The following is a 26,390-nucleotide window of genomic DNA, read 5'->3' on the forward strand; positions in this document are numbered from 1 at the left end:
AGCCCACTGCAAGCAGTTGCATGTATCCTGGATTAATAACTGAAAGCTGAGTTGTGAAATCTCTAGCTCAAAGGCTACTTGTGACACTAATAAAGATTATTACGACTACATATTTTGTTTCCAGATGTACATGAGAAATAACCGAGCGCTCATCATAATTTCAGCAAAATATTCAAATTTCCTACTCCGTGCTAACTTCTTTCCCAACAAAGTCATCAAGTGAAGGATTTTGACCTTGTTAGCATCGTCATCTCAAGTAGATACATTGCATAATTAGTTGCATTAGCCCTCCTCATTCCTCCAATTAGAAAACTATTTCCAAAGCATGTCTGATGATTGGAGGGTTTGGGGTGTGTGATCCCTCAGGGGCGAAACTCTTCAGACCTACTGATAGTTGAAATTGTGCCTTACAGTCGACTTGTGCTACAGTGCCACCGTCTGGTTGCAGGAGTAATCATACTTCAGTCTCATTTTCTTTAACAGTATTTCAAAGCACCAGATGGAGAAAAAGAAATTGTCACAGAATTCAAGTACTCAACCAGCAATCTTTGTACTCAATATACATCAGATATGTTGTGTGTTTAACATTGCCTTGTGAGGAACAGATTTTATTTTTAACTTAGTCTTTTATGTGCCTCCATTTAATCAGCATTAATATATTAAGTATATATTAACATATTAAGATCTACACAATTTAAACACTTCGTAGTACTCAAGAGCATTTTTCAGGCTTCCAATAGTCATCACAAATACAGAATATTTATAGAAGGAAATTAACTTCCTTTGTGGTCATTATTTCCATATTATTCACTATTTCCTTCCATTTAATTTGATAACTACTTGTCAACCCAGCTTTGTCATTTCCCCACTCAGACACTGTTCTCACTATCTCAGTCTTCTTGCTTACTTGTGTTATTTTCCCAAGAACTAGGGGACAGATTACATAACTAAGAATTCTGATCTTGTGTCAAGCCCCCGTCCTAACATGACACACAAATTAGTTATTATACAAATAGTACTGACTGAATCACAGTGCAGAAGTCCAGTAGGGAGGAATCCCATCTTGCAGTAATGTTGCCGCACTGTATTGAGGTACATTGGGCTGCTTTACAAAGTTCTCATCTCAACTGCACTGTTGCGAAGAGACATTTGAACCCAGCAAAAGGTGCAAGGCCTGTGCATCTCTCAATGTTATCAGCAAAGGATTAAAAGGGAGATGACGACCCAACCTTTCAGCTGTAAGGATGTAAGTAGACGTCTATACAAAATAGCACAGCGCATGAACAATATCCGTGGCTGCATTGTTTACTCAATTCCAGCTGACTAAGGGATAAGGGAGATAGAAAGGGAAATATATAAGCAAAGTATCGTGATCAAAGAAATGAAAAAACCTTTTGTCATGATTACTTGAAGAAAACAGTATTGCAGCAGAAGTAATGACTTCATTCACAAAGTATGATTTGCCTTCAGTAGTTGAGGACCAGTGAAACTTCTGTATCAAATTGATAGCGGTCACCCTGTCACTTCCTTAAGTCAGTCAATTAATTGTTTTAGAGTTGCATACAATTCTCCAACTCTAATCAGCAACCACATTTGCAGGAATACTACTGCCCAAGAAAGAATCCTGTACTTTGAAGGGTGAAAGACTGCTCAACCTCAGAAGTCACAAGGCAAAAAGAATTATACACTCGACCCTGATTATAATACGGTATTTGAGAGTCAAGTAACATGCAAACATTCTCACTAACAGTACAGCATAAAATGAAACATGAAAAAAAAAATCAAAGAGTCGGGTCCACCGGCCCTGTAACAGACAGCATTGTGACTGAAGCACTCAAGGCTGGCATGGATAGGTACGTCTAGTTAAATACGGAGGGGGAAATGGACCCAGATGGACAGAAGACAGTCTTCTTCATATAAAAAGTCACAAAATGGCATCTTTTATGTTTTAAAAGACCCAAAGAAACCAATATTCTGTTGTAGACTTGGCAAGGCACAGGTGTATGGAAGTCGATCCTGGCAACTGCTAGTGATGTTTCTCCCTAAGCGGGTCTTGGTAAATCCAGAAATTATTCTACATGCTTGTATTTCGTGAATAGATTGTAAAGCACCCTCAGCGTTGACTTCAGGTCCAAGTTTACAATATCTGATGAGAAAATATGCAACACACAGTGAGAATTATAACAAAGATCAGCATTGTACAAAGATCAGCATTGTACGAATGCACAAGAAAAATCTGAAAAAGTAGGGGAGAAAAGGATCTGGAAAGGCAAGATAACAGACTAGTTGTTTTGCACATTGCAGCATACCCCCAGGGAATGGAACAACGCAGTTTTGATCCTTCCTACTTAATTGAATCCCAATTTATATTCTTGGTGTGTGACATATGTTGTAAAGAGTGAGCTTACAACAGATGCCTGCGCAAAAGAGAGAGTTTGGGAGTCACCGCCACAAGCCATGATATGTTCTACAGTTTAACAGAAAACAAGCATCAGAAACGATAAAATCAGCAGTGGCAGGTTTTCACTCCATCAGTGAAATTGCTGTTTGCACAGGATACCACATCCAACAGACTAGCTAATATTTATAACTTGCACATAACCTCAAAATTTTAGTTATCTGGCAGGAGACTCAAATCTGACCATACAGCGATAGCTAATGGTTAGCTGAACCGACGTACAAGTTATTCTTGCACAAATTCCATTCTGTAACCACTAACTAGTGTTATGTCCCATTATTTTCTATTTCTTTGGCAATTTGACACTAGCCTCAAATTATATTTCACGGCTACAAATACTGAAAAATTATTCGACGAGATGTCGGTGGTGAAAATTGTCTTTCTTAAATTCAAAGGTACCTTCTGGGCGAGCCTTTGGTTTCTTAAGTCCTCCATCCTGCATTAGCTCAAAGGAAAAAGCTACATTGTGAGCCTACAAAACATAAGTATCAGTCGGGTTAGTCGACATACTTCACTACATCAATATGCAGTTCAATTCATTTTTAGAAATTCAAAGAAAAAAAAAATCACAGTTCAATCACTGCAATTCTCAGCTAAGTCTACTCTTTATCTGCATACACCTCACTAAGTCCAGGTACAACACTCCATGTGTGACTGGTCACCCTATTGAAGTTCTGATCCACCTTCATCACCCTCCACCATGTACTGAATGCCATTTCCTTTTCCATGGTAAATTCTTCATGGGTCTGGCCCGTTTCCTTTCTCAAATCGCTACATTTCTGCCTGTAGGCCTCTGGCATCAAATCATAAGCATCAAGAAATATGTCTTCACTTCCTCAGAATCACAGATGCCCTGCTGAAATACACCTCCAAAGCCTTCCTAAACATTTTGCAGGAGCATGGCCTACTAGATTGGTGCCAATTTTCTCAAATGACACACAGTAAAAACATTTTTGCCAAATCAAAATTTAGAGGATATCGCCGAGTCAGCTGCACTTCTCTGCAACTCAAGTTTGCGGAATTGGAACTCAGCTTTTCATCTCTCCATCTCTTTCCAATTACTTTCACTAGTTCGCTGAGTCCATCTTTCTTAGTTCTATTTCTTCTTCAATACTGGCCAGTTATGTTTGATCAATAAACTGGTCCTTTCTTCCTCAAACCCCAGATGCCCAGCTAAATCTTCAAAGAACCAGTACCACTTAGCTGTTGATCTCGCATTGATCCCTACATGCTCTGCCCCAGCCTTAAAATCGTCTTTTCTCAACTGTTTCAATGGCTGAGAGTTTGATCCTCTCTTTGAGAAAAAGGTTGAGCCTCAAAGATACTATTGTAGATTTCCCAACAAAATTTAGCAAAAGCGGACTTTTGGTTGCGGCGATGCGGAGCTAAGCCGCACGTTCGGTAGCTCCCGCTATTTTTGGATTCGGGCTCTTTTAAGGGCCCGCAGGGGTGCTGGTTGGACTTTTCCCCTGGTGGGAACACATCCACTGTGCTCATCTGCCGGTGGATGAACTGGACCAGGAGCGGGGCGGTCAGAAAATCAGCTTTGGAGCAGAGAAAGGTGCGAGGCAGGAAAAACAAGATGGCAGCGGGCGGGGAACCGGCAGCGTGGCAGCAGTGGGCACAGGAGCAGCAGCAGCTGCTCCATCGCTGCTTCAGAGAGCTGAAAGCTGAGATCCTGGAGCCGTTTAAGGCCTCGCTGGACAAGCTCATGGCGACTCAGGCGGCTCAGGGTGCGGAGATCCGGGAGCTACAGCAAAAGGCCTCGGAGAGCGAGGACGAACTCCTGGGCCTGGCAGTGAAGGTGGAGTCGCACGAGGCGCTTCACAAGAAATGGCTGGCAAGGATGGAGGAGATGGAGAACCGCTCCCGTTGGAAGAACCTGCGGCTTTTGGGCATCCCAGAGGGGCTGGAAGGTTCGGATTTGTGGGGCCTACGTGGTTGTGATGCTGAATTTGTTAATGGGCGCGGGGTCGTTCCAAGGACCCTTGGAGCTGGAGGGGGCCCATTGAGTGCTGTTGAGGAAGCCCAGGCTGGGGAATGATGTACAGAGTCCGGAGGCTCTGTCCTCCTTGGTATCCTTTCGTTTTATTGGCTGTGTTTGATGTTGCCTTTTCACTGTTCTGCTTTTTCGATTTTTGGGGCTGTTATTTATTTATTGGGGTGCTTTTTAGTTTTTTCACTGGTGGAGGGTTGGGGAGCTGTTCGTGGTCCCGCTGGGTCAGGTGCCCGTCTTTTTCCCGCGTGTCAGGTCTGGGGGGCGGGGTTTGGGATGGAAGCACGGACTTTCTTCCTGCGCTGGAGGAGGAGGGGGCCTGCACTGGGAGGGAGGATTGGTGGTTGTGTTGCATTGGGGGGGGGGGGGGGGGTCGTCGGGATGGCGGGAGCAGCCGGGGTCAGCAGCAGTCGGCTGACTTCTGACTTACGGAAGTACAATAGTAGGGGTTACGCATCTAAGGGGGGCCCTAGCTTGGGGGCGGAGGTGGGGGGAGAGAGTGGGGGGGTGGGAGGTACAGGGTTGCTGCTGCAGGGCCCGAAGGGAAACAGCTGGTGAAGGGGGAGGCTAGGGATAGGGGGTCTGACACCGTAGGGAATAGGCCTGAGGGCTTCTCTGGGCATGTGGTGAGCCAAGGGAGAGCTATGGCTGACCGGCGCAGAGGGAGGGGGAAGACCCCCCAGATTCGGCTGGTCACATGGAATGTGAGGGTGCTGAATGGACCGGTGAAGCGGTCCCGGGTCTTGGGGTTGAAGGGGCTGGGAGCTGACGTAGCTATGCTCCAGGAGACGCACCTTAAGGTGGCCGATCAGGTGAGGCTGAGAAGAGGCTGGGTAGGGCAGGTGTTTCAGTCGGGGCTTGATGTGAAGAATCGAGAGGTGGCGATCTTAGTTGGCAAGAGCTTGCCGTTTGTTGCGTCGAATGTGGTGGCGGACAGTGCAGGTAGATACGTAATGCTGAGTGGTAGACTTCAGGGGGAGCGGGTGGTTCTGGTCAATGTGTACGCCCCCAACTGGACGATGCGTGCTTCATGCGGCGAATGTTGGGCCGGAACCCGGACCTGGAGACGGGGGTTTGATCTTGGAGGGGACTTTAATACGGTGTTAGATCCGACTCTGTATCGTTCGAAGTCGAGAACGGGTAAGAGGCCGGCGGCGGCCTCGGTGCTGAGGGGGTTCATGGATCAGATGGGAGGGGTAGACCTTTGGAGGTTTTTTGAAGCCGGGGGGTAGGGAGTTCTCCTTTTTCTCCCATGTCCACAAGGCTTATTCCCGGATTAACTTTTTTGTTCTCAGCAGGGCGCTAATCCCGAGAGTGGTGGGGGCGGAATATTCAGCGATAGCCATATCTGACCATGCTCCGCATTTGGTGGACCTGGAGCTGGGGAGGGGAAGGATCAGCACCCGCTATGGAGGTTAAATGTGGGGCTTCTGGCAGAGGAGGAGGTATGTGGGCGGGTCCGTAGGGGTATAGAGGGGTATTGGAAGCCAACGATAACGGGGAGGTGCAAGTTGGGGTGGTTTGGGGAAGCTTTGAAAGCAGTGGTTAGAGGGGAGCTGATATCCATTTGGGCATACAGGGAGAGGGTTGAGAGGGAGAGGCTAGTGGAAGAAATGGTAAGGGTGGACAGGAGGTTTGTCCCGGAGGAGGTGCTTTTGAGGAAGCGTCGCAGTCTCCAAGCGGAGTTTGATATACTGACCACCCGGAAGGCGGAGGCGCAGTGGAGGAGGGCGCAGGGGGCGGTATATGAGTATATGAGTATAGGGAGAAGGCAGTCGGATGCTGGCCCACCAGCTCCGGAAGCGGGAGGCAGCGAGAGAGATGGGGAGTCACAGATGCAAGAGGGACAAGCGAGGTGGCAGGGACATTAATGGGGTGTTCAGATCTTTTTACGAGGGGCTGTACCGGGCGGTGCCACCTAGGGAGGTGGGCGAGATGGACCCCTTTCTGGATAGGCTGGAGTGCCGAAGAGTAGAGGATGAGCGGGTGGAGGGTCTGGGGGCCGCAATCGAGTTGGAGGAGCTGATGGAGGTGCTGGGGAGCATGCAGGCAGGGAAAGCGTCGGGTCCTGACGGGTTCCCGGTGGAGTTTTACAAGAAGTTTTCAGATTTGCTGGGCCCGCTGCTTGTGAGGACCCTGAATGAGGCGAGGGAAGGGGGAAGGGGGGGGCTTTGCCCCCGACGATGTCTAGAGCAATAATTTCACTGATCCTGAAGCGGGATAAGGACCCCCTCCAGTGTGGGTCATACAGGCTGATTTCGCTCCTCAACGTGGATGCAAAGTTGTTGGCGAAGGTACTGTCCAGAAGGATGGAAGATGTGGTCCCAATGGTTATCCATGAGGACCAAACGGGGTTTGTGAAGGCGAGGCAGCTGAATGTCAATGTACGGCGGCTTCTTAATGTTATGATGATGGCGTCGGAGGCTGGGAAGGCGGAAATAGTAGCATCGATGGATGCGGAGAAAGCTTTTGACAGGGTGGAGTGGAGCTACCTGTGGGAAGTGCTGAGGAGGTTCGGGTTTGGTGAGGGATTCATCAGCTGGGTGAGGTTGCTGTACAGCTCCCCGGTGGCGAGTGTGGTGACGAATGGGAGGAGGTCGGAGGACTTTCGGCTTTCCCGGGGGACGAGGCAGGGATGTGCCCCTTGTCTCCCCTGCTCTTCGCGTTAGCGATTGAGCCCTTGGCCATGGCGCTGAGGGATTCGAAGAACTGGAGGGGGGAGAGGAGCACCGGTTGTCGTTGTGCGCAGATGATTTACTGTTGTACATCGCGGATCCGGCGGGGGGGATGCCAGAGGTCTTGAAGATACTTGGGGAGTTTGGGGACTTTTCGGGCTACAAGTTCAACGTGGGGAAAAAAAGAGCTGTTTGTGCTGCACCTGGGGGACCAGGAGAGGGAGATAGGAGAGCTCCCGTTGAAGAGGGCGGAGAGGAGCTTTAGATATCTTGGGGTCCAGATAGCTAGGAGCTGGCGGGCCCTGCACAGGCTAAACTTTTCGAGGCTGATGGAATAGATGGAGGAGGAGTTCAGGAGGTGGGACGTGCTGCCACACTCTTTGGCGGGCAGGGTCCAGTCGGTTAAGATGACGGTGCTCCCGAGGTTTTTGTTTCTTTTCCAGTGCCTCCCCATATTGATACCGAAGGCTTTTTTCAAGAGGGTGAATAAGAGTATTCTGGGGTTCGTATGGGCGCGGAAGAACCCGAAAGTGAGGAGGGTATTCCTGGAGCGAAGAAGGGAGGCAGGCGGTTTGGCGCTGCCCAACCTGTGTGGGTATTACTGGGCTGCGAATGTGGCAATGATTCGCAGGTGGGTGATGGAGGGGGAGGGTGCCGCATGGAAGAGGTTGGAAGTGGCGTCCTGTGTGGGCACGAGTTTGGAGGCATTGGTGACGGCCACGCTCCCACTCCCCCCCGGCAAGGTATTCTACGAGTCCAGTAGTGGTGGCTTCCCTCAAAATTTGGGGGCAGTGAAGGCCTCAGTGTGGACCCCGATACGGGGCAATCACCGGTTTGCACCAGGGAGAATAGATGGTGGTTTTTTGAGTTGGCATAGGGCAGGCATCAGGCGGATGGGGAACCTTTTCCTCGATGGGAAGTTTGTGACTTTAGAGGAGTTGGAGGGGAAGTGGGGCCTCCCCCCGGGAATGCTTTCAGGTATATGCAGATTAGGGTGTTTGTTAAGCGGCAGGTGGCGGAGTTCCCGCTGCTGCCGCCTAGGGGTGTGCAGGACAGGGTGCTCTCGGGGACATGGGTCGGTGAGGGGAGGATCTCGGCAATTTATCAGATGATGCAGGAAGAGGAGGCGGCCTCGGTGGAGGAGCTGAAAGCAAAGTGGGAGGAGGAGTTAGGGGAAGAGATTGACGATGTGACATGGGCGGATGCCCTGGGGAGGGTGAACTCGTCCTCTTCTTGCACGACTCAGCTTAATTCAGCTGAAGGTGCTGCATAGGGCGCACATGACTGGGGCCAGGATGAGCCGGTTCTTTTTGGGAGGGGGGGGTTGGAGAAGAGAGAGGACAGGTGCGGGAGGTGTTTGGGAGGCCCGGCGAACCACATCCACATGTTTTGGGCATGTCCGGCGTTGGAGGGGTTTTGGAAGGGAATGGCGGGGACTTTGTCCAGGGTGGTTGGTTCTAGGGTGGAGCCGGGCTGGGTTTGTTAGGGGGTTTGTTTTTGCGATGGTGTGTTTGTTATTTTCTTCTTTCTTGTATTGTTATTAGTTATAAATTTATTACTTTGTATTGGGGGGGGATTTCTTTTTCTGTTTAGTTTTACACCTTGTTTACTTTAACTGTTGGGAGAAAATTTGTTGTTAAAAAATTTGAATAAAAATTATTTTTTTTTAAATTTAGCAAAAGCAAATGTTAAGTCTTGTTTATTTAAATGCTGGAAAGTTTCAGTGAAGTCATGTCAGCCTCTCTCAGATCAGATTATTCCCCATAGGAAACCGTAACCCAAAATTTCCAAACTTATTGAACAAGTGTTTACTTTTTTGTAACTTTAACACAATCAAAATCAATGCAAACTAAATATGAATTAACAGGAAAATTACAGGTCAGTATGAACTACAAACGTGGAATGATAGATACAACATAGGCTATCACACAGCATTAATAGGCTGTAAAGTTCCAGTCCATCCAGCAGAATTCCAGTCCATTTCCTTCAAAGACTTTTTCTCCAAAGGCAGAAACCAGCTCACCCTTTCTATTTGTGCCTGTGTGCCACACGGCTGTTGTATTTAAATTTATTCTGGTATTGCTTCCAGGTCAAAGATCATCAAGCCACATTTTGAAGTAATTACAAATTTTCCTTGCCATTAGGGCCTCCGTCTCAAAGGCCATCATAACTTGCGCACCACAATTAATAATAGCACACAAACATTAACTATGCTGATATAGTGGCATATACCTGCGCGATTCTAAGCTCACAATAAATAAATGCTCACAAGTCTCAGATGCAATTGATTTAATGAGTTTCCACTGCATTTTATAGTACTAACCTTCTGTTCAAAACTTTCTGGTGTCAGATAAAAGTTGTAGAGGGGAACAAAATAATCTTCGAGAAGGCCCATAAGCAGCACCAAGTACACACCATCTGCAAACTGGCATCAAGGGAGTATATTAGAATAATAGGCACTTCTGCTTCTTAAATGAAATAGCTAATCAAAATTACCCCATAAATGCTTAAATTCTGAAAATCAGCACAACATATCTGATCAACATGGAAAAGAAATGATCAGAAACAGAAAGCTGAAAAAGACGGTTGTGGGATTGGCGTTCAAATTGGAGAATGACATGTATTAACACAAGCACAGAATGGTTGCAATACAGTCTGTGCACAGCACTCTGGTTAGAAAATACCATGATTCTGTGTCCAGTTTCAGGGCTACACAAATGGTACAGTCAAGCCATGGAGCCAGTGCAGGGAAGAACCAGGAGACAACTCCAGTCATTAGATCATCGTGTCATGAGGAATCGAGAAAATTGCATTGTTCAGCCTTGAAAGGAGATAATTGTGGGGTGATCTGATGCAGAAGTATAATGAAGAAAAGAAAAATCTGTATGGGAATGATAACTCTGAACATTATTTCTGTATCCCGACAAGAGAATGAGGAACAGGTTCAAACTAGTGAAAGGCAACTGAAGACCAATGTCAGGGAGTTTTTAATACACAGAATGAGCAATAAACACTCTGAAAAGACTTTTGAATAGAACAGATGATGACATCAAACCCTGCATTCACTTCATATCCAGATCTGACAGAGGACCTGTTGAGATGGATGACCCAGGACAGTCAAAAAGGCCTTCATTACCTGTGCTTATCTTATGAAAGCAACTTATTTATGAATATAAAATAAATGCAAGAGACTTTCCCATTTGCATGAAAATTTCCTGATGCAGCATGGTTCAAAAATTGCATCCATTGTATTAACTTGATGCATAGCTGCTCTAATATCAAAGAAATCTAATTAATTAATTTTTTTAAATCACTACATTCCCACAATATTATTTGTTGTTATTGGGTGGAGGGCTAGCAGACAGGCAGGAAGGCAGTAAAAAAAAAGACTGAAAGCAGCTGTACCTAGTGCCTCAAAGGACAGCAGGCGGGTGAGGAAGCTGTGACAGTGGATTCCATTTAAGGTGGAGATATCTATTCATAAATTAGGTTTATTCACTTCAATATGTCATTTAGAAAATGTAAATGTTACTATCCACCAATTTAACTAAAAGCAGTTGGAAGTGCAGGAAAATTTCAGATGCCAGTGGTAGAGGACAATGTGAATGGATGCTCGTGACTGAACCAGTCTGAAATGACACTAAACATCGATAATAAATAGCAAAAAGCTGAGCCCCACATAAATCTGCTGTGTGCCACTTCAGACAGAAACTAATGATGGATGGATTTGTATTTGCTGCATCTTGCCCTTTATGAAGCTCTGGCAGTAAACATTATGACACATTGAGACTATAAATGAGCACAGCCATTTGTCACCCTGACTCTGGGGTGGGGGGGGAAAGCTACGAGTTAGCTTTGCAGTAATTGTGTTTATCAACAAAATTTAAAACAGTTTGTCAAACACTTGTTTCCCCCGTCAAGCTGATGGCACATTAGTGACGACCATCACATTCACAGCTTTCCTTCAAATGTCAAAATGAAATGGACAATTGTCATAGTCACTACTATTTATCCTCTACCAACATACAATCACCAAGGATCCTTGGACCCTTTTATAGAGTTGGTTTGTAAGGTTTTTCTCAAATGAGGATAGACTGCAGGCTCTGACATATGGGGTATCTTATGGACAAAAGTTTTCTCATGATTAATGAAGCAATTGTAAATGTGTCCTGTACAAGTGATAAATGCACTTCCTAGAAATCAATGACAGTAAGTGTACTGCTATAGAAACATACTGGATATTTTACAAATATTTATACCTGTGTTTCCAGTTCCGTCACCTCCAGGTTAAGCTTGTTTAGGTGTTTATTCACAAATGTGATAAGTGACTGGAAAAATAAAATTATTTAAAAAAATCAATGCTCTATTCATTTTCATATCAAGGTATGTCACGAACCAGTTGCAGCTGAAAGAAAACTATTGCGAAGCTTTACTATGAAAAAATTAAAAGGCATATGGATTTTGTTAGTTATAATTTTAAATGGTAAAATGTCGTACATAGGGCTTTTCACAAAACCATGTGATCATATTTTATACTTCAATATAAATATGACAGTCTGCAAATAATAATAATAATAATCGCTTATTGTCACAAGTAGGCTTCAATGAAGTAATTGTGAAAAGCCTTTTACATTACCATTTAAAAGGAGCATTACCCGGAGTAAGGATACTGTGCATGAACTCCTTTAATGTTTTCTAATTAATCTCGAACAGGCTCTTACATATAAAATGTATTTTTGTTCAGCTTTGAATACTCACTAAGGTGCAACAATATATCTGCCCTCATGAACCATTTGGATGCTTTGCTTTCACAACTGAGTAAAATTCACGAAGAGGAAAGGTTCTCAGTAACATAAAACAGAAAGGTTATAGGTGTGATCCCTCATCTGCATTGCATTACCGAATATCAGCAAGTGGAACACAGTTATCCCGTGTATCTTGATACAAGCAGAGGAGGAAAGGAAAGGAATGGCCAAAGTTGTCACTCCTGACTATCCTCCTAAACATGATCAAATTAGACTTTAATGTCCATAACCCTCAAATATGTTTATCTAAAACCCTCTTCTCAAACCTAGTTGCCAATTCGAGGCCACATGACAATTTGGATCTTCACAGGTACAAATTTGCTCTTTACAAACTCACTCCTTTTCAGTAAATATGACTGCTTATTCGTATATGGATTAGTTAGCATGTAATAGTAAACTGGTATTAGCAGATGAGCTGTCCATCATGTTTCTTTAAAATTCAATTATGGGATGCGGGAGTTGTTGACTAGGCCAGCACTTTTAGCCCATCCCTAATTGCCGATGAGAAGGTGGTAATGTGCTGCCTTCTGAACAGCTGCAGTCCATGTGGTGTACCAATCCCCACACACTGCAGATAGGGAGGGGGGTTTGAGGATTTTCACCCACTGACAGTGAAGGGAAGGCGATGTAGTTCCAAGTCAGGATGCCTGGAGGAACCTGCAGGTGGTGGTCTTCCCATGTGCCTGCCATCCTTGGTAGTGGCCGTGGGTTTGGAGGCTGCTGTCAAAGGAATATTGCTGAGTTTCTGCAGTGCATCTTGTAGATGCCACTGTGCAGGATGGTGGCAGAGGGAGTGAATATTTGTGGATGGAGTGCTGATCAAGTGGGCTGCTTTGTCCTGGACGATGTTGAGGTTCTTGAAAGTCGTTGAAACTGCACTCATCCAGGCATGGGGAGAGTATTCCATCACACCTCAGATCTGTTCCTTGAAGATTGTGGACAGGCTTTGGAGAATCAAGTGGTGAGTTATTCGCCACAGAATGCCTAGCCTCTGACCTGTTCTTGTTGCCACTATATTTATGTGGTGAGTCCAGTTCAGTTTCTGGTAACCCACAGGATATTGATAGCCAATGAAGATGAATTATTTGATGGGTAAAACAACTCCATTATCAGTAGCTTCCATTACCAGCAATTAAAAATTGCCCTATAATATGAAGATATCAAAAATAATAGATACTTTTTAGCATACTCAAGCTACTTGGCCAATATGAAATGAAATGAAAATCGCTTATTGTCACGAGTAGGCTTCAAATGAAGTTACTGTGAAAAGCCCCTAGTCGCCACATTCCGGCGCCTGTTCGGGGAGGCTGTTACGGGAATCGAACCATGCTGCTGGCCTGCTTGGTCTGCTTTCAAAGCCAGCGAATTAGCCCTGTGCTAAATATGGTAGCCTTGTGGTTATGATGTTGAATGAACAGTTCATATCCCCCGATTGCAAAATTGAATTCAATATATCTGCCCATTTGTGATCAAATCAAGGTTTTAAAAATTATAAACGGTGGTAAATAGGGAAAAGTCATTCCTGCTTGCTGGTGAATCGTTAAGAAGACAGCACAGATTGGAGATTATGACTAGAAAAACCAAGAGAACATTTCAAACATCATTTTTGTACGCAAAACGTTATCAAAACATGGGGTGTTGTCAAGTGGATGTTAAGTTGATGTTGACTCCAATACTATTTCAATGGGAATATTTAAAACATTTTTTTATAAATTACTTTTATTCAAATTTTTGTCAAAACAAAATTTTTGCATAGCCGTATGCAACAATTAACAGAACAAAATAAACATTAACCTTATATACAAAGAAAAGAATACAACGTAACGATTCCCCCCCCCCCCCCCCCCCGCATCTGGCCCGCATCCAACTCCTCCTCCCATTTGCCCTAAAGCTCCTCTACTGGGGCTTCCTCCACCTCCTGAAGTTCCCGGTAGATGTCTGAAATCTTCCCCTCCCCTACCAGATGCCGGAGACCACCCTATCCTGTATCCTGCGAGGGGGTGGCAGCAGGAATGATACCACCTGTTTTTTTCAGAAAGGCGCGTACTTGAAGGTATCTGAAAGCATTTCCAGGGGGCAAACTGAATTTCTTCTCTAGCGCTTTCAGGCTGGGAAAGGTCCGTCTATGAACAGGTCCTCCATTCTTTTAATGCCTACCCTATGCCAGCTTTGAAACCCTCCATCTATCTTGCCCGGAACAAATCTGTGATTATTATGTATCGGGGTCCAGACTGAGGCTCCCTCCACCCCCCTGTGCCTTCTCCACTGACCCCAGATCTTTAATGCCGCCACCACCACCAGACTGGAGGAATAGTGGGCTGGCGAGAATGGTAGAGGTGCCGTTAACAGTGCCCCTAGGCTGGTACCTTTACATGAGGCCGCCTCTAACCGCTCCCACGTCGACCCCTCCCTCAATACACATTTCCTAATCATGGCCATATTAGCCACCCAATAGTAGCTGCAAAAGTTCTGCAGCGCCAGCCACCCCCCCACCCCCTACCCCCAACTGCGCTCTAGGTAAAGTCTCATTACTCGTGGGGTCTTATTTGCCCTTACGAATCCCGAGATGATCTTGTTCACCCGCTTAAAGAAGTACTTAGGGATGAAGATGGGAAGGCACTGGAAGACGAACAGAAATCTGGGGAGGACCATCATCTTAACAGTCTGCACCCTCCCCGCTAGAGATAGCGGGAGCAAGTCCCACCTTTTGAAGTCCCCCTCTATCTGCTCTACCAGCCGAGATAGATTAAGCTTGTGGAGGGCATCCCACTTTCGAGCTACCTGTATACCTAGGTACCGAAAACTCTTCTCGGCCAACTTCAGCGGAAGCTCTCCCAGTCCTTTTTCCTGCCCCTTAGCTTGGATCACAAACATCTCGCTTTTCCTCTTGTTCAGTTTGTACCCCGAGAAATTGCCAAAGTCCCTCAGAATCTGCATGACCTCTAGTGGGTCCGAAATGTCCAGGAGCAGATCATCCGCATAAAGCGAGACCCAATGCTCCACCGCCCCCCTCCCCCTCCACCAACCCCCGCCAGTTCTTTGAAGTCCACAGCGCTATGGCCAGCGGCTCAATCGCAAGGCCCGGTGGAGCCTAAAGTATTCCAGCCTCACCCTGTTCATGCACACACTTGCCACGGGAGCCTGGTAGAGTAGCTGAACCCAACCTATGAACCCCTCACCGAATCCTAAAGTCGGGTGAATCTCCACGGGTCTACGCCCCCCCCACCCCCCAACCTGTTCCATGTATCCCCTCAGTTCTTTAGCCGCCACTGGTCACTTCCCTGATCTGGGATGTGACCGGTCCAGTCCAGGGTCTATAACTGTGTTAAAGTCACCCCCCATAATCAGACTGTGTGAGTCCAAGTCTGCAATTTTACCCGGCATGCATCTCATAAATTCCACATTGCCCCAGTTCGGGGCGTGAACATTCACTAGCACCTCCTGAGTTCCCCGCAGTTTCACGCTGACCATTATGTATCTGCCCCCCTTGTCAGCTACAATATTCCCTGCCTCAAAAGCCACCCGTTTGCTGACCAGGATTGCTGCTACTCTGGTCTTTGAATCCAGCCCCGAATGGAACACCTGGCCCACCCACCCTTTTCTCAATCTTGTTTGGTCCGCAAGTTTTAGGTGCGTCTCCTGTCGCATGGCTACGTCTGCCTTTAACCCCTTTAGGTGCGAGAACACGCGAGACCTCTTGACCGGCCCATTCAGGCCCCGCACATTCCACGTGATCAACCTGGATGGGGGGCTGACCCCACCCTCTGCTGACTAGCCATCTCCCTTTTTCAGCCAGCCACGGGCCCGCGTTCCCCGCTTATTCGAGCCCTCCAATTGGAGGTCCCCCTCTGACTCTCACTCTGTTCCCCCATGTTGGCACCTTTTCTGTCAGCCAAGCAGCATCCCATCCTCCCCCCAGCAGCCCCGTGATCCCAAACCTCTAAGTCAAGCACCCGCTTGACACTGGTTCTCCCCCATTACGATTCCGTGAGTCAGCTGACCCATGTTGTCTCCGATTACTCAGGTGCCTCATTTTGTGGGCTCCTCCCTCCCTATGGAAAGCCCAACTTATCTGCTTCAGCAGCCCCCAAAGAACATTTTCCGTCCCCTCCACTCAGCAAAACAAACAACAAATACCGGGCGCAAACCCGGCCCCATCAAAGAAACGGCTCCAGCTGCCAGGATAGCAGCCCTACGTATAGGGCCCCCTTCCTCCCTCTGCGGCCAAGTTCTGCAAAAGCCAAAAACATGGCTTAAGAAACAGGGAACAAACAAAAATAAGAGGAAACAACATAATGTCGCTGTCTCCGGCTACTCGGCAATTACCGTCCCCACCAGAGTAATATCCCAGTGTGGCTGTCCTTTAGTTCGAGTCCAACTTTTCTTGCTTGATGAAATTCCACACCTCGTCCGGTATATCAAAGTAATGGTGGCGATCTTGATACATGACCCACAGCCTCGCCGGATGCAGCAGCCCGAACTTCACCCCTTTGCTGTGGAGGGCCGCCCTAGCACGGTTGAATCCAGCACGCCTCTTGGCCAGTTTTGCTCCCAGGTCCTGGTAGATGCGGATTACGCTGTTCTCCACCTGCTGCTCCGCTCCTTTTTAGCCTATCGCAGGACATTTTCTCTATCTGAGAAGCGGTGGAACCGTACCACCATGGCCCTCGGCGGTTTATTCGTTTTGGGCTTCCTTGCAAGGACTCTGTGCGCCCCATCCAGTTCCAGAGGCCGAGGGAATGCTTCTGACCCCATAGGGACCCCAATAGCATGGTCACAAATGAGCTTGCGTCTGACCCCTCCGCACCCTCAGGTAGGCCCAGAATGCGCAGGTATTTCAATGGGAATTAAGCAGGTAGTTGCAGAAGAGGAATAAAAATAATGCACAGAAAGGACAAATCAATAGGATTACAGTAAATGGGTCCAATTGAAAACCTAACACAAGCTTTGGCATAATAGGTGAATAGGTTGTGATACTTCACAGAAGAATACATAAATGACTCATCACTTGTTCCACGACTTTAGAAATTTCACATCAGCACATTTTATTCAATCTGTTAATTGAAAGTAGAGTATTATTTCAGAAATTCAGACATTTTCATTTTCATTGAGGAATTTACCTTCTTAACAACACTGAGCTTATCAGGTGCGTGGTCGAACAGTGTATCAAATGCATCTCGCTCTGAAATAACAAATGAGAATGCAATGGAATTATTCAAACTGTAATTTAAACACTTAGTTCTAAAAACTCTCATCATCTCTACATGGATTTCCTTCTGGGTGCTCCAGTTTCCTCCCACAGTCCAAAGCTATGCAGGTTAGGTGGATTGGCCATGTTAAATTGCCCCTTAGTGTCCAAAGGTTTAGGTGAGGTTACTGGATTACCAGGATAGGGTGGGGGCGAGAGCCTACTTGGGGTGTTCTTTTGGAGGGTTGGTGCAGATATGATTGGTTGAATGAACACCTTCTGCACTGTAGGGATTCTATGATTTATTCTCTCTATGTGGGATGGGCACCAAGTTTAAAATTTATTTTCTCTATATTTCCCTGTTTATTCCAGCGCATGTCCCTTTCTTTGCATGCCTGCATTAACAGATTATTCATTAAAAGGAGGTAGTCTGAGCAGTGCCTTTTAGGCTGTTGCATGGCTATGTTCCTACAGAGCTGGGCAGAAATTGCTGAGCACTCACTGGGATCTCATCCAAGTGTCATTATTCAGGTGTGATCTGGAAAAAAGAGCCAAAAGCATCTTTCAAAATTCTCTTCACCTGTTAACTTGTGCATTTTTCACAAGGATTGTAGTAGAGTGACCAAGAGTGGAATCCTCAACATCCCCCCCTCCTCGACCCCGGAAAGTCAAGCCAATTTTAAAATCCTTACATTGGCTCAGATAAATGTAACTCGTGTCCCAAGACTGGAAATCAAACCTTGAACCTCCGTGCCTGTGTGACTCTAAGGTCGAAAATTATCAATGGAAGTGAGAGAGCTCTTGTGAATGAGATATTTTGAATCACAAAGGGTTGTAGATGAGCGACCCATTACTGTAGACACAGCATGTTCTTGATTTGAACTGTACCGACACTAAGAGGTGCAGATTGAAGGCTGCATGTAAAACGCAAAACAAAACAAGATTTGGACATGTTCTCATTCAACCATGCATATGTTGGTGCAAGAGTGGCACTGAGTTCAGTATAACAGGTGGTCAGATAATTACCCCCCCCCCACCGATAGAGAAAACACAACCACTTCATCCTGTACAGCAAAGTTTCATTTAATTCCTTATAGTAATAGAAATCTATTCCCTAGCACATCGCTGCAGGAGTTAGAACATAGAACAGTGCAGCACAGTACAGGCCCTTCAGCCATCGATGCTGTGCCGATCATTTATCCTAATCTAAGATCAACCTAATCTACACCCCTTCAATTTACTGCTGTCCATGTTCCTGTCCAAGAGTCAATTAAATGCCCCTAATGACTCTGACTCCACTATATCCGCTGGCGGTGCATTCTACGCACCCACCACTCTGTGTAAAGAACATACCTCTGAAACTCCCCTATACCTTCCTCCAATCACCGTAAAATTTTGTCCCCTCGAGACAGCCATTTCCACCCTGGGGAAAAGTCTCTGGCTATCCATGCCTCTCATCACCGTGTACACCTCTATTCCTTCTTCGCTCAAATGAGAAAAGCCCGAGCTCCCTCAACCTTTCTTCATAAGACATGCTCTCCAGTCCAGGCAGCATCCTGGTAAATCTCCTTTGTACTCTCTCTCCAAAGCATCCACATCCTTCCTATAATGAGGCGACCAGAACTGGACACAATATTCCAAGTGTGGTCTAACCAGGGTTTTATAAAGCTGCAGCAAAACCTCACAGCTTTTAAACTCAATCCTCCTGTTAATGAAAGCCAACACACCATATTCCTTCTCAACAACCCTCTCCATCTGGGTGGCAACTTTGAGGGATCTATATGGACCCCAAGATCCCTCTGTCTCTCCACACTTCCAAGAATCCTGCCTTTAACCCTGTATTCAGCATTCAAATTCGACCTTCCAAAATGAATCACTTCACATTTATCTAGTTTGAACTCCATATGCCACTTCTCAGTCCAGCTCTGCATCCTGTCAATGTCCTGTTGTAACCTGCAACAGCCCTTGACACTATCTATAACTCCACCAATCTTCATGTCATCGGCAAATTTACTAACCCACCCTTCCACTTCCTCATTTAAGTAATTTATAAAAACCACAAAGAGCAAAGTTCCTCACAGTGTCCTCGGTCCAATCACCTTCAGCGGCTTCATCAATGACTTCCCTCCAACATAAAGTAAGAAGTGGAAACAGTCGCTTATGACTGCAGTGTTCAATGCCTTCCTCAGCACCACAGATAGGGAAGCAGTCCCTGCTAATACGCAGATAGACCTGGACAGCATTCAGACTTGAGCTGATAAATGGCATTTGCGCCACACAAGCCCTCGACATTCAAGAGCATTAGCATCACTGAGTCCCCACTATCAGCATCACTGAATCCCCACTATCAGCATCCTGGGAGTTACTATTGGCAAGAAACTGAACTGGACCAGCCTTATAAATACTGTAGCTCCAAGAGACGGTCAGAAGCTGAGAACTCATGTGGAAAGTTTCTTATCTCTTGACTCACCAAAAGCCTTCCCCCACTACAAAGCACAAGTTTGATAGAATACTCCCCATTTTCCTAGATGAGTGCAGTTCCAACAACTCTAGCAGCTCAACATTAAGACAAGACAGCTCACATAACTAGCGCCGTAAACATAATCCACCACCGTAAACATTCACTTCTTTGTCTACTGGGTACACAGATACAGCAGTGTATACCATCTACAAGATACACAATGTCCCTAGGACCTTTGACAGCACTTTCCAAACCTGACATCTATCATCTAGAATGACAAAGGCAGCGGAGTCATGAGATAACCACCTTGAAATTGCCCTCCAAGTTACCACCCTGACTTGGAACTATTATCAGTGTTCCTTCATGGTCGCCATATCAATATCCTGGAACTCACTCTCTTATGGCGCAATGGGTGTACCTACTCCACATGGAGTCCCAAGGCAGCAGCTCACTATCACCTTCTCAAGGGTATTTAAGGAGGGGCAATATACATTAGCCGTGCCAACAATTTTCGCATCCCAAGAATGAATAAATCCCATGAATGAATAAATAAAAAAGTAACTCTGGCTCTTTAAAAAATAAGAGGGGATTGAATATTGCATATTAATGAAAAGAATTCATCATTCTATTTTTAAAAATCCAAGATATTATATTGATGTGCTGTAATCCTGTAAATAAAAGAACTTTAGCACAGGGAGACAATGGAGGATTTCACATCCATTTGGCTGCCATCATTTTTCCGAGGTTGAATACTCATGCTGGGGCATATTTACACAGGTATCAGCATTCTCCAGATATTGCACCCAAATAGATGTTTTGGTACAAATCTAGACAGTACCATAAAAAGGAGAAAATAATGTAACTGAACTTGATTCTGTCATCTCCCCCTCCCTACCCCCATCCCGAGCCAACATATATTCCAGCAGGTGTCACTGAACAGCACCAGGATAATGGGAATTCAAGCGGAGAACAACTTTGGGTAATTACTGTAATCACTCTGCTGACTGCCCCAAATGAGATCAAATAATTCAGCACAGAGCAGGAATTAAATCTGAGGCGATCCTGACCCATACAAATCAGTACCCGAAAAACTATTGCATTTCCCCACTGTTATTAGGAGAGCTTTCTTTTAGTTCGATGAATACCCTGGCAGCTAGACTGTATTACTGTGTTATATTCTGACTTGCATTTAGCTGGTGATAATTTCTTCAAAAATGGTCTACACATGATTAAAATATGCTTTGACAAAGGGTCATCGGGACTCGAAACGCTAGCTCTTTTCTCTCCCTACAGATGCTGCCAGACCTACTGAGATTTTCCAGAATTTTCTCTTATGGGTTATAATATGTTACTAGTTTCTATGATAAATTTCGAATCAGGCCTGACCTGGCAGCATTTTTCATATTTTAAAAAAGAAATCTGGTCTTTCACCAAAGTGAGGATTGCTCAAATAGTTTATTGATTTGAGCGTTAGTGAAGATCTGGTTTAAAAAGAAATCTGGTCTTTCACCAAAGTGAGGACTGCTCATATAGTTTATAGATTTGAGTGTTAGTGAAGATCTGGTTTAAAAGTTCAACAACATAAGGTATGCATTCCCAATAAAGGTACAATGCCACATTGCACAAAAAATCAACAGAATAAAAAAAACTATTTGGTGCTTCTTCTTTACTTACCAAATCTCCCCATCATCATCCTGCAATAGAGAAAACACATCAGTTAAGACTTAGGACCAAACAAACTATGGTTAAGTTATAGAATAGAACCATAGAATACCTGCCATGCAGAATGAGGCCATTTAACACCCTACCTAGGCCCACTCCCCACCCCATCCTCATAACCCCATAACTCCACCTAACCTGCACATCATTGGAGTGCGGGGGGAACCAGAGCACCTGGAGGTAACCCACGCAGACACTGGGAGAAAGAGCAAACTCTACACAGTCACCCAAGGCGGGAACTGAACTTGGATCCCTGGTGCTGTGAGGCAGCTGTGCTAACCACGGTGCTGTCCTTATCTCTCATTTATAGCAGGACAACTGTTAACCGTTTTTGAATAAGACAGTCAATGCATCAAATTTTAGAGAATTTGGCAAAAGCTGTGTTATTTAAATAATAATGACAGATTAGGAGAGTAGGTCCAGTTGTGCCATGAGATCAACTAACCGTGGAACCAAACCCAGCCATCGTAACCCCGAGAATGGATTATATATTGTCAGTACCTTTCTTTAAAAAATAACTTTACTGTTTGCTTTTTCTTCTGATGTTTTCTCACATCATGTGACAGGGAAAGGGACAGATTAAACAGGGCTATTGAAGTTTTTCTGTGAAAATGATATGCAGAAAGAGTGGATTCTTAATTTAGCACACCAAAATATGAAATACACCCAAATTTGTACTGTACAGCTGGCCCCTTCACTTTCAGATCCCACATTTTAATCCAATCCAGATTGATGGGATATTTTCTCACTTCAATGACTCCAAGTACAGGTAATTTCAATTTCTCATAAGCACAGGGCCATAGATCACATCTGAATTTTGGGTGGCAGTCTCACTGAAGCAAACCATACGGATTGCTGGTGAAGAAAATAGAAATGGCCCGCACACTTTGCAGATGTTTTTATTTGAAGCAGAGCACAAGGAGCTGCAATGTGTATCTGACGATATGTACCTAACCTGGGGATTCACTGTAGTTGGTTATTGAAATGACCTACAAATATGCTTCAGTGGGATATCTGGAAGTTTATGCAGAGCATGGAATCCACTCAATAGCCACAGGTAGTGTTCTTATCTGGAGATGCTAATGCTAATCGGCTGCCAGGCCTATCCAATATGTCAATACTTGTATAAAAATGCAATTACTTCAGCACATGTGCAGGTCACTCAAAGAGCTAACATCACAGGGGGTCTGAGGAGGGAAGGAAATCTTCATGAAATCAGGAAATTAGTTGGATTTCTTAACCAACAAAATTTATCTTTGTAATGATACCTTCTGAAGAATGTCAGCCAGCGAAGGTGGAGGGGTAACAGATAGTAGTCATTTAAACAAAAGGGGGCCCCATTCACGCCAAAGCAAAGAAAATGCTTCTGAGACAGTCTTGTGTACCTGACAGATGGATAAATAAATACTGGAGCTTTTTCTCAGCTTGTCAATTCCATTATTGCCATAAAATTGCACAGACAAGAGATGAATAAAGAATTGCACATGAATTTGTTCCTCCATTTAAATCATTTGCTGTTTGACTTGCTTCTAATTTTATTTCTTAATAAACCCATTAGCAATTTTAAACCGAGATATAGAATCTGTTACCTGTGCCACAAAGACATCAGAGTAGCTGTTGCCAATGAACATATCAACAAGTTGTTCACGGACTTCTGGTGGCGGCGATGACGTAGGAAGCCGCACATTTGGGAGCTCCCGATTCCAACGGACTTTTCGGCTCTTTTTAGAGCCCAAATGGAATTTTTTCGACGTCTCCCGGTGGGAGAAGGTGTGCTGATCGACTTTCTCTGCATTTCATGACTCGAACTCGGAGTGGAAAGGGGAAAAAAAACGGCAGCAGCTCCCCAGAAAAAACGGGGGAAGGATTCCAAGATGGCGGCCGGCAGAGCACCAGAGGAGTGGAAGCAGTGGGCCCAGGAGCAGCAAGCTGTTCTCCTGCGCTGTTTTGCAGATTTTAAGGCTGAGGTGCTGAGCTCTCTGCAGGAAACGAATAAAAAGCTCTCGGAGATTCAGACGACCCAGGGTGTTGCCATCCAGGCGTTGCAGGCGCAGGCCACTGAACGAGAGGAGGCGGCCGTGGTCCTCGTGAGTAAGGTGGAGGGGCACGAGGTACTCCACAAGAAGTGGCAAGACCGCTTCGAGGAGCTTGATCACCGCATGAGGCGGAAGAATCTGAGGATCTTGGGCCTTGCAAAGGGGCTGGAGGGGTCGGATCGGACAACCTACATGGCCACGATGCTGAACTCGCTAATGGGGGCAGGATCTTTCCATCTGCCCCTGGAGCTGGAGGGAGCCCACAGAGTACTGGCCAGGAGGCCTAAGGAGAACGAACCCCCGCGTGCGGTGCTGGTGAGGTTCCACCGGTTCAGTGATCGGGAGTGTGTGCTGCGCTGGGACAAGAAGGTGAAGAGCAGCAATTGGGAGAATGGGGTAGTACGGATCTACCAGGATTGGAGTGCGGAGGTGGCTAAGTGGCGGTCCGGGTTTTATCGGACAAAGGAGGTGCTTTATAAGAAGATAAAGTTTGGAATGTTACAGCCTACGCGCCTGTGGGTACCTTATTTGGATCGGCATTATTATTTTGATTCCCGGAGGAGGCGTGGGCCTTCGTGTGGATGGAGAAACTGGACTCGAACTAGGGGTTGGGGGTTGCGGGGTCAGTTGTAACGCTTTATTGCTGGTTTCTGCTGTTGCTGTGTTCTCTTTTTCTGTATTTTTGTAATTTTGATGTGGTAATTTATTGTGGTGTTGTTCTGTTTTTTGTTGGGGGGCATTGTTTGAGTTTTGTATCTTGCGGGGGTTTGTTGTATTCTATATCGGGTTGGGGGTATGGAGTGGGGCTGGTATTTGGGAGCTGCGTCAGAAGGGTGTGGTGCGGCAGTGCGGGCTTTCCTCTGGTTTCCCGCGTTGCAGGGCTGGGGGGTGGAGACGATGACGGGGGGGGGGGGCCTTAACTGGTTCTTCCTCGCGCTGGAGCGGTGCCTGGAGGAGGGACAGGACGGGGGATGATCCCACTTTGGGAGGGGTCGGGTTTTTGGCGGGAGTTTCCGGGGTCAGCAGAAGTTAGATGACCCACGGAAGTACAATGGAGGACGGTTCGTGGCTAGGAGGGTTCCTAGCCTTGGGGGGGGACTTCAATACGGTGTACTCTTTCTTCTCCCACGTATGTAGGGTTTATTCTCGGATAGACTTCTTCGTGGTGAGTAGGGGACTGATTCCGAGAGTGGAGGAGGCCGAGTATTCGGCCATTGCAATCTCCGACCACGCTCCGCATTGGATAGAGTTGGAGATGGGGGAGGTGCGGGACCAGCGCCCGTCGTGGCGGTTGGATGTGGGGTTATGTAAACAGTGCCCTACAGTAACCAGTCTGTGTAAACAGTGCCCTATAGTAACTAAAATCTGTGTAAACAGTGCCCTACAGTAAATAGAGTCTGTGTAAACAGTGCCCTACAGTAACCAGAGTCTGTGTAAACAGTGCCCTACAGTAACCAGAGTCTGGGTAAACAGTGCCCTACAGTAACTAGAATCTGTGTAAACAGTGCCCTACAGTAAATAGAGTCTGTGTAAACAGTGCCCTACAGTAACCAGAGTCTGGGTAAACAGTGCCCTACAGTAACTAGAATCTGTGTAAACAGTGCCCTACAGTAACCAGAGTCTGTGTAAACAGTGCCCTACAGTAACCAGAGTCTGTGTAAACAGTGCCCTACAGTAACCATAGTCTGTGTAAACAGTGCCCTACAGTAACCAGAGTCTGGGTAAACAGTGCCCTACAGTAACCAGAGTCTGGGTAAACAGGGCCCTACAGTAACCAGAGTCTGGGTAAACAGTGCTCTACAGTAAATAGAGTCTGTGTAAACAGTACAGTAACCAGAGTCTGGGTAAACAGGGCCCTACAGTAACCAGAGTCTGGGTAAACAGTGCCCTACAGTAAATAGAGTCTGTGTAAACAGTGCCCTACAGTAACCAGAGTCTGGGTAAACAGTGCCCTACAGTAACAAGAGTCTGGGTAAACAGTGCCCTACAGTAACCAGAGTCTGGGTAAACAGGGCCCTACAGTAACCAGAGTCTGGATAAACAGTGCCCTACAGTAACCAGAGTCTGGGTAAACAGGGCCCTACAGTAACCAGAGTCTGGATAAACAGTGCCCTACAGTAACCAGAGTCTGGGTAAACAGGGCCCTACAGTAACCAGAGTCTGGACAAACAGTGCCCTACAGTAACCAGAGTCTGGGTAAACAGGGCCCTACAGTAACCAGAGTCTGGGTAAACAGTGCCCTACAGTAACCATAGTCTGGGTAAACAGGGCCCTACAGTAACGAGTCTGGATAAACAGTGCCCTACAGTAACCAGAGTCTGGATAAACAGGGCCCTACAGTAACCAGAGTCTGGATAAACAGTGCCCTACAGTAAATAGAGTCTGTGTGAACAGTGCCCTAGTAACTAGAATCTGTGTAAACAGTGCCCTACAGTAACCAGAGTCTGTGTAAACAGTGCCCTACAGTAACCAGAGTCTGTGTAAACAGTGCCCTACAGTAACCAGAGTCTGTGTAAACAGTGCCCTATAGTAACCATAGTCTGTGTAAACAGTGCCCTACAGTAACCAGAGTCTGGGTAAACAGGGCCCTACAGTAACCAGAGTCTGGGTAAACAGTGCCCTACAGTAAATAGTCTGTGTAAACAGTGCCCTTAAGTAACCAGAGTCTGGGTAAACAGTGCCCTACAGTAACAAGAGTCTGGGTAAACAGTGCCCTACAGTAACCAGAGTCTGGGTAAACAGGGCCCTACAGTAACCAGAGTCTGGATAAACAGTGCCCTACAGTAACCAGAGTCTGGATAAACAGTGCCCTACAGTAACCAGAGTCTGGGTTAACAGTGCCCTACAGTAACCAGAGTCTGGATAAACAGTGCCCTACAGTAAATAGAGTCTGTGTAAACAGTGCCCTACAGTAACCAGAGTCTGGGTAAACAGGGCCCTACAGTAACCAGAGTCTGGGTAAACAGGGCCCTACAGTAAATAGAGTCTGGGTAAACAGTGCCCTACAGTAACCAGAGTCTGGGTAAACAGTGCTATCTTTCCCGAAGGTGCA

At 46.0% G+C, this 26,390-nt stretch overlaps 1 protein-coding gene and 1 long non-coding RNA gene across 5 annotated transcripts in view; one reads left to right on the top strand and one right to left on the bottom strand.

The window, feature by feature from the left end:
• The window catches only part of LOC119955215, a 116,743-nt gene that overhangs the window by 12,055 nt on the left and 78,298 nt on the right, over positions 1–26,390 (top strand). The gene's annotated exons all lie outside the window — the stretch shown is intronic.
• parvb (parvin, beta) overlaps positions 624–26,390 on the bottom strand; it is an 86,053-nt gene continuing 60,286 nt past the window's right edge. For all 4 annotated transcript variants that reach the window (XM_038781230.1, XM_038781228.1, XM_038781229.1 and 1 more), the window contains 6 exons: positions 21,258–21,277; positions 17,055–17,116; positions 11,389–11,457; positions 9,453–9,554; positions 2,858–2,930; positions 624–2,146 (listed from right to left, as the gene is read on the bottom strand). In XM_038781230.1, coding sequence (XP_038637158.1) covers positions 2,070–2,146; positions 2,858–2,930; positions 9,453–9,554; positions 11,389–11,457; positions 17,055–17,116; positions 21,258–21,277 — 403 coding nt within the window. In that variant the 3' untranslated portion in view covers positions 624–2,069. The remainder of the gene's footprint in view (positions 2,147–2,857; positions 2,931–9,452; positions 9,555–11,388; positions 11,458–17,054; positions 17,117–21,257; positions 21,278–26,390) is intronic.

The sequence above is a fragment of the Scyliorhinus canicula genome, chromosome 20 (genome assembly GCF_902713615.1).
Source record: "Scyliorhinus canicula chromosome 20, sScyCan1.1, whole genome shotgun sequence".
Lineage (NCBI taxonomy): Eukaryota > Metazoa > Chordata > Chondrichthyes > Carcharhiniformes > Scyliorhinidae > Scyliorhinus > Scyliorhinus canicula.